Source organism: Varroa destructor, unplaced genomic scaffold (assembly GCF_002443255.2).
Source record: "Varroa destructor unplaced genomic scaffold, Vdes_3.0 BEIS01000003.1, whole genome shotgun sequence".
Taxonomy (NCBI): Eukaryota; Metazoa; Arthropoda; class Arachnida; order Mesostigmata; family Varroidae; genus Varroa; species Varroa destructor.
In genome coordinates, this window is record NW_019211456.1 from 825723 (window position 1) to 834980 (window position 9258).

Consider the following 9258-nt stretch of genomic DNA (forward strand, 5'->3'; position numbering starts at 1 on the left):
AATGTGACTAACTCGCACCCGTTCTCGAAGTGTTTCCGGATTTAAAGATCATTCCATAAGTCATTCTTATTTTAATTTCATAGAAATTACTTCATTTCATTATTTTCATAGAAATTACTTTTCACACATTCGGGATACGTGCACAACAAGGTGGTATTCTTAAACCAACTCAAATATGATCTAACAAAGTGAATGAAAGTATTCCTGATAAAATATCACCATGTTTCTGTAAAATAGCATAAGTGACAAGCGGTTTTTTTTTCGAAAAGTACGTTGTGAGGTTAGCATTTATTATGTTCAGTTTTACTAGCTTGTTCTTCTTTCATATCGCCTATCTGAATCGCCGTGTACATGTCTTACTGTACATTTTATACATTCTCCATTTATACATGTGTACATTGCAGGACGTTTCATAATCATCAGGACGTCGAATTCAACAAAACTTTCATGCGGACAAAATCAATTCGTCGTATTGTTTTATTGCAATATAGCTTTAAATATACGAAAAAATACGTTCACTGCTCTTTTGAGTCGTATCTTGGAAGTAGAATACCACCATCCAGGACATTATCAGGGGGGTATGCGTCCATTATCCTAGCAAGCGATGAGTCAATGGTTGCCGATTTTGATGTCGCTGGGAGTGGTAGATATAGGGGGTCCCTATCTTAGCTTATTTACTCTATTTATAAACGTACGATTCAGGTAAATTCTTACTGTTTGAAGATGTGCTTTAACGATGAAACGCATTTTAGCTCCCTTTAAGTAAATACGCACTATATACATGTGTCTAGATAAAACCGCGCTTGTGTCATAAACAGAAACACGACAAACGACGCGATTGCTCTAAATTATATAATAATAATATTCTTATTATTATAAATTACCTTTGCAGTAATTTGTATCAATCTAAGTCAATAACAAAAACTATAAAGACGCCAACAACAAAAACATCAACAACAATCAACTGGGAATGGGACAAAGAGTCTGAGGATCAATTTTAGGGCATAGACGAGCACGGATTACAACGTCACAGCAACGAGTAAACGAAGGTGCTCGAACGTTTGAAATCGTATGGTAAATACAGGGGAGACAATTTTTGCCTAACGATTGTATTATAAGCTGCGTGAAAGGTTTTTGAGCGGCATAAATGTTTTTATAATCCGCCTTAGGGGTTGGCCAGTATTCTCCTATATCGATATTGACATTGATGTCGTCGTTTTCCCGTGCATTGACGTCTCATCGATGGCAGCTAGGGAGTTGGATTTGAGATTCGAGAAGGTGGCTCGTTCATTTTGCTTTTCAAGTTGAAGCTGTTGTAGCTTCATGCGGCGGCAGACATCAAACTGGGGAAACAGGTAACAGTGCACGGAGAAGAACCTGCAGTACGACAAAGTAGCACACGTTAGGTCCAACAAAAACAACATGGATCAAGTAGAAATAAGATTTGTATGTTCAGGGAACTGTGAAAGGTTACAAACAAGTCATCTTGTAAAATAAAAAAGAACTCCAACTGAAGGGTTCCCATAAGTGTGTTCGCTTTATAATTAACCAAACGTAACAATGTAAGGCGCTAAATCTATACCAGAGCGGCGAAAAACTTTACAATTAGTATACGGTACATAAGCATTTACTAACCTTGTCGGATCGAGACGATGATCAAATGCCTCGTTCAGACTGAGTACATTTCCAGCTCGTGAATAACTGAACGAAATCTGATTGCGAAAGGTTTCTTCTTCGATATATCCGAGAGATTCTAAATGGGAATGGAAATTGCTGAGCACTGTCAAACGGCGTCCGAGCAGAACTTCGACCACAAAACCCATAGTTACATCATCAGGAAGACGGATCGAATCACCTATTGATGTGAAACGCCCATTGCTGGAAAACAATGCACGAACAACGAATATTTATTTGTTAATTTTTTTTATAAGCATTTACTTGATTTTAGGTAACTGGTATTTGACTATTCATAATTATATAAGAGACCGTTCAGAACATAATCTGCTTATGGTGTTTCTGATACCAAGATTAGTTGTTGTTAGCAACCTCTTCTTTCTTGACAGCATTATAAAGGTATTACCAATTTTGGGAATAAGCAAAATTTGTTCCGCTATTCAGTCCACCATCAGTTTCATCTTCACACGATAATCTATATTTAATTATATTTTTTAATTATTATTATTATTATTTAATGGTTTATTTTAAATTTAGCAATAATGATAAATGTTAAAAGGTGTGTATGATCTATTCGTTCAATATTACTTTTCATTTATCTTTGCACTCATTACTCGATCCTTCAATATATGGTAGTAGATATGGCACAAGCCGCTGCCATCCCCTGGACGAACGGCCCTGTAGGATAGCGAGGTGAAGATGCTGGCATTGTATGATTGCACATTATGAGACCTGTTTACTCGACACGTGCCCTACAGACAAAGCTGTCTGACATCCCTATTAACGTAACAGTAAACAGCAACGGGAGAGGACCGGAAAGACACTCTAGGTTGGCGCTTTCGGCCTTCAAAAATATCCGCACACCACTTTATCTATTTAGGGATGCTTGCCTGCCACTTGACCCGATGATGTGGAGGAACCTTCGTCGCTTTTAGCTTTATCAACACACAAAATGTGCCATCTCCGAAAATCTGCGTACCTCCCCTATCGCCCGTCATTCTATATATATTTTGTCCGTATCGCTTCTGTATTCTAGTCTAGACCAGTGGGTCCACTTGAGGTTCGTAGTAGATCAGTTTTCGCGGTGCGATAAGTCGCTCTAGCCTCCACGTTCCCGATCATCCATCCTCCTTACACCTAATTTTCGCTTACTAGTTACTATTTCAGGGTCGACAATGGCCAAGCTCCTATCAAGTGAAGCTCTTTTTCAGATTTTCTTAAAAATTCGCTAATTCGCATATTCAAGAGCTCTACTGTTTAGCTTTTTCATTCATGGGTTTCCTGAATAATCTCTTTCCCTGGCCATTATAACTGCCCCTTGCCTTAATTATAGTTCTTTGCTTTAATAATTCTTAATTATAGTTATTGTAATTAACATGGTTAATTAATACATTAACGGTATGGAATATGACTCTTGTATAGGATATTTTGTGGGTATGTCGGATAATACAGAATAAAATTGCGAAAAAAAAAACCATACAACCCTAGCGCAAACGTTCGCAAAGGCACGATCACAGATCGTTGGTAGCCAGCGTGACCTCGTCCCCAGTATTCATTGCATTGCGTGCATCAACAAGCGTATTCTGTTCAGAGTGCAAAACCGCACATGAAACCCATGTTCAGCATATACATGCAAATTATATGCGTACTACTAGATCCGCATACCATCAGCTACTAAATAGCTAAAAGGGAAGCACGGCCAATTTGTGCTATCTTATCCTTGAAGGCCGCTGCTTTCAATGAATGAAATCTCGACGGCAAGTATTGTATGGGAAGCAGTGTTTGATCGGGTTGGTTAACCCGGTTCGTCTGGAAAAGTTGGTTTGTTGTTAGACATTGTTAGCGAAATATTTAAAGATGCCGTTAACGCTACCTTGAAACCAAAATCAGCCAGTGCTTCTTTTAAGGAGAGCTTGTGTGTTTTGTCAAGTACCGGCTGCTACCAGTGCGTTTGTTATTGCTAGCCTACTTCAAACATAGCCGCCAAATAAATAAATGAAAGAACTAACACATTGTAGTCTTCTACTACTAAAATACAAACTGTCCTACACTGCAAGTCAGCCACGAAATTTCGTAGCCTTTATCTTCTGAATATTCATAGTCGGTCCGAGATTATTCACGTAGGCGCGAAGGTTTGTTATTGTTTATCGAAAATGAAAGCGGCTTCTGCTAAATGCCACGACGTCTGCACAATTATGCCCAACATTAATCTGAATATACCAGTTCATGATGACATCGAATGAATCGCACAAATGCTCCGGAAGTGTGCAGCTCTCATCAAGGTTCAAGGCTCGTGCAGTGGGCGCGAAAGCCGTGCTGCTGCTCCTCCGGAATAATTTCATAATGTACGAAAATTTAGAGACATAGACGGTCAAAAAACAAGGCTAGAAGTTCTACCAGCATCTCCCTTTCAAGATGCCTTATCAAGTTAAAGATCGTCCTTCCTTTTAGAAATAACGATTAGTAATTCTCAAAACCAATTATTGGGTATCTGACGCCCTACAAATAAGAAGGAGAGCGCCCCAAAAAGGCGCCAGAAATAAGGTCTACTTAATAATAGCCTCTATTATTGTATTTGTGTCTTCTTGGTCCAGTGTCTGTTATTTATTTAAATAGTAGTGTTTTGAGATTTATGTCGCGCACTACCTGTTGCTTTAGCCTGACTTTCAGCACGAAGCAGAGTGTGTCTATGTGCGTTTTCGAAACCAGACCTCGCGCCTAGAAGTTTATTAGCAGTAATAAATACGTTACCACCTAACTCATAGTGACGCTTAACTCATAACTACCAAGTTCTTTCCGCTTTGCACATATCGAGTTCTAGATCTATTTAGCTAAATTTTTCTAAAATATGATTTTTCTCCAGCCAAGTGAGTCTCCGACACTGAGCAAAAAGCAGCATTTAAATGTCCCATAAAAATATTGCAGTATTACGGCATTTTCCTATCTCAAAATTCGAACCATAGAGCCATTCCATACAAGCGCAATATGTCATTATTATTAGGTACGGATTGACACTTGATTAGAAATTTGTTAATGTCATTGGTCATTACATCATAAGAACGTTAATAATGACGAGTCTATTGTGGTTCTAGGCATAGCTCGTCTGAATATAATTTACCGTCTGACAGGATACGAGCTTGCCCACCTGGTCGCATATTATTATACACACTTTATTAGCAAAGTTTTTTCCCCTTTATCTTGCTGACTTGCTATATATATGCGCATTTTCGTTTCTCTGTCTATAATTGTGTAACAGATGGTGTAAAGACTAACTGACATTAGCGGCTAGCGTGAGTTGATCCAAAGAAAAGCACAAAGGATAGACGAATTTGGTCCTTCATTCGACAGCCGGTCGCTCCGTCTATCGAAGGCTTTGCCCGCAGTCCACCGTCGTAATCGCCGTCGCCGTTTCTATCAGCAGATACCAACAGCTACAGCAGGAGCATTGATTGTGATAAAGCAACCGCTGCTTACCGTACTACTTCAGTTGCTCGATACAGAAAGATTGCGGAAATGCTATCCCGAATAGTCCGGGAAGCCAACCCTCTTCAGGGATACTCACCTCCAAAAATTGCCAACAGTAACTTACCGCTTTGACGTTTGACGTCAAACAATAGTCTATTGAATTCGAATACAACGCCGAACAAAGTAATCTGCTTACAACTCATACACTCACATAACAGTAAGTTCCAACCGTAACATCTGAGATTTTTCGAAATAGCCATGTATAGAAGCGCATTTATGCATTTCAATCTCAATATTTTCATACGGTCTATAACCTGTTGCATTTAATAAGATTCCAATGAAAAGAGAATAATTATATTGCTGACGGCAGTAAAGCCTGTTTAGCGAGACGATGAATTGGGCTGAACCATGGGGCCAGCAGTATTACGTAGCCGTCGTCTTGCACAATGAAACCGTGTTGTTTGTTCCTGCGTTGTTCGAAATACTTCTGGCGTTTGCTTGGCGTGTGCCAGATGGCATCGCTACGTCTCTGAGTCGACCGCACCTCATCGGTGCTTACGTCACCTCAATCGTGCCCTATCTGCTATCGTACTGTATCTGTTTAGTGGTTGTCGTTGATAGAGAGGTTTGGTATCTTTGCAGCTCACATTCTTATAGAGACAGTAAAGATTAGACGGCAACGGTTCCGTCTATTTCGTATAAAAGGCTCGTGTCGAAAATACCCTTTGCACCCAGGTATTAGTACTAGATGCATTCGCTTTGTAGATATTTTCTAGCCTACGCAAGGCGGGACGACTAAATTCGAACTTTTCTCACGAGGTATTTCGAAGACTGAATCCGAATATATATTTCAACAAAATATTTTGCATGTGCTAGAAGTGTCGTTCCTTCGTCCTTTTATTCAAGTGCTTTCCGACTATGCTACATAAAAAAATTTCAGTAAAATTAAATTTTGGACTAGCGGCATAGCGAAGGTCATAAAAAATGTAAAAACTTAAAACGAGCAATAAACGGACAAGGACGAAATAGGCACAGAAAGTCTCAAAAGAACAAACCGCTCATCGGCATAGCTCAAATGGTAATTGTTGATACTAAAAAATAAAACGGTCGTTATTTCTACACCAATGTCCCAAGTATACCAATAATGACTTTTTGAGCCTTTTAGATTTCAACTCTACTACGGATCTCGCGCTTTGCCTTAAAAACAACTTAAAAATCGCCAGTAAGGTAGAGCATCGAAGCAAAAAAACTGTGCAATTTCGGTGAAGGTTTGTCCTACGTGAACACACGGGACAATCGCTCACCTTTGTTCAAATGCCGCAAACTTTTTTGTCATGATAAAGATAAACGAACTTCATTCTATTACCAAAAACCGATTTATACCTTTAGTACAATGCTGAATAGGTTATTAAACATAAATCTATTCTTTAATAGAGTGAAGTTACGCTACTGAGCCGATATCACAGTTTAACAACATAAAATAGCTTGGGAAACGTCTATAGCGTATGGTGAGCATTAATCTCAAAACGTGGTAATGACTATTATCGCCCGACATAAGAATCGAGCCTGATTATAGGGCGATTATCATAAGTTTTTGTCATGCAAATTGATTCGGTGCGAAAGCTTTGTGGTCGTTCCTTGTTACTATAACGAAGTAGCGTTCCAGGATCAAGCCGACTAGTTAATAACATTCAGAAAGCAACGGCAGACTAGTTTTAACTTAATTAAAGTTCTCAAAAAATATTCAAGTTCAAATTGAACTGTTAACTTAAGCTGATGATGATCAAGGTTAACCTTCAAATAGTCCTTTTTTTTCAGTTTCTGTGAATATTTAGCTTCCGTTCGACAAAAGTAGACTAATGTCGCAAGTGGTTTAACATTGTAAACATTAATAGAAATATGACGTCGTATATACATTTCTGGAAGAATCATTCTTTTACTGCAATATCGCTATGCTCAAGACAATAATGTATAACGTAATGATGGAGTTCTTCATTGCTAAATCAGGTTTGCTTGTTTTAGCATCGACCTTTAGTACGTACTATCACCAGAATCGACGTTCTCATCAAGTCTGTATTTCGATAGCCTGACCTCGAATAAATTTGCCAATAGCTTACGCTTTTGCACGTGAAGGCAGTCTGTGTACAACAGGACTCCAGTATCTTCCTGACTAAGCTATATTGCTATGAAGTTATATCTTTTAAATTTCCCCCTATGCTTTGCTAGGTTTGTTATACGCTAGTCGCGAAAAGAGTGTACTGATTTCAAAACTAAGAATACCGACATGAACTATGCATGCCCACAAGCTCCAACAATGATTTCTCTTCGAAAAAGTTTCGGACATCGACCTAGCTGGTGCTGAGTGAGCTGCTGCCCGAAGTGTGCCTCAGTCAGTCTGGGGCCCCCATCGTTTTCTTCGAAAAGCTCCAGGCCGACAGAAGTGCTGAATATGCGCGTTATTTAAAGACAGACACTTCTTAGCCCCTAACCGAAAATGTCCATCGGACATAGCGAAATTCTATCCGAAGTCCGATTGACTTCTCTCATAGACATGTAGATATACTTTCAATACGTTCTCCTCTAATGCTACTGAAAAAAGCACCATATAACCTATCTAAATATTCATTAGTTTAGACTGCATTTTCCATTCTATCTACCAGAAACCAGACAAAGGGCAATGAGCTAACATGTAAAAACATATTTTGGCTACTGCATGAAAAGCTTCGTCCAAGGTTTACTGTTTCAGATATAGATGATTCGTCAAGCTACGGTGACATCAGTCTGTTTGCATTGCATGCGTACATATATATATATGCACTGCATGAATTGAACCTTTTGGTTTTTCGAGGAAGATTTTCATGATGCAAAACCTCGAGACCTGGGTTTTCAGCTCTTATACTTTTGAGACTTTTGGCCTTTTTAATACATATGGAGTGCTTTTAACTAAATTTAATTGAGCTTTACCATATATCATTAGCTATAAAAGTATTATACATAAGGTCCAACTATATAATAAAAGTATGCCACCGCACAATCTGTAGTGACGATTGTTACAACGCCAATTATAACAAACAAGTAACGTTCGGACTGAACAAAAATGGGCCATTATCGTCTGCTTTCTATTTTTCCGTTTTTTATTATCAGGCTTCCAATTATTCTCTTGTTATTATATTCTTTACCATGAACATTTTCTATATAGGAATGGGAGTACGACCAAGCACATCTGATGTAGTTTTCCTTTAGTTCGAGATTACGAAGCTAAGTCTGCCAGCCACTGCCTCCTTCTTTTGTTATTACCAACATGGGCCCATCTCTCTTTCATATATATATATATATATATACAGTGTGCTGCATTCGGTATCGGCGAAAGCTTCAGCGGAGTATTTGTCGTAACGGTTATGCGTTCATCCGTTATTCCTAGCACTAGACGAAAGTCAACTCTTTCAAGAACAAAATCACCATTACGAACGACGGTCCTTTGTATTTGGAATTTGAGTGAAGATCAGGTGTTACCAATCTTTCCGCGTTCGATGAACCCTTACCAAGGTTAAAAACTTTCTTTTTCCTTTACATCAACAGTCTCTGTGATTGTCAGTTTTATAGAGCTTCTAGAAAGCCCGAGGAAGGATGAGCCAATAAACTTTCATGAAACAAACCGGGATATCCTCAACTGGATTTACATTTAAAGTGCTTAATAATTTATTAGTGGTTCGAAAGGCCACTTCTAATGTACCTAAGTTTTTGATTTTTAAAAATTGACAACTGTTTAAAAGAGTAAAATATTAACTGCCGATTATATCGTCTCGCACGCTAAGTAAGTCTTTTTAACGCTTCCTACATGTGTTGAACTTTTAACCGTTTTGAGCCCTTGTTTTCTGGGCTTCTGGCCTGCTATCCGCTCAAAATTAAATTTCGTTATAATTTTTTAACTGTAGCCTATTTGAATAAAATTTTAAGGAATTTATGCTATTGAGAAACGCTTTGCGTTAAAGAAGAAATATTTTCATAGTGAGTGATTATTGGTTAGGAATTAAGGCAATAATTGCGGTTCATCGTTTATTGAATCAGCACTTTGTCGTAAGGAATGGTACTTCTAGCACTATTCCGCCATATATGTAT

At 38.5% G+C, this 9258-nt stretch overlaps 1 protein-coding gene across 1 annotated transcript in view; it reads right to left on the reverse strand.

The window, feature by feature from the left end:
• Positions 1 to 269: 269 nt before the first annotated feature.
• Positions 270 to 9258, reverse strand: part of LOC111247283 (fringe glycosyltransferase-like) — a 17861-nt gene continuing 8872 nt past the window's right edge. Inside the window, exons 5-6 of the mRNA XM_022798001.2 lie at positions 1636 to 1878; positions 270 to 1377 (exon numbers count right to left, since the gene is read on the reverse strand). Coding sequence (XP_022653736.1) covers positions 1188 to 1377; positions 1636 to 1878 — 433 coding nt within the window. The 3' untranslated portion in view covers positions 270 to 1187. The remainder of the gene's footprint in view (positions 1378 to 1635; positions 1879 to 9258) is intronic.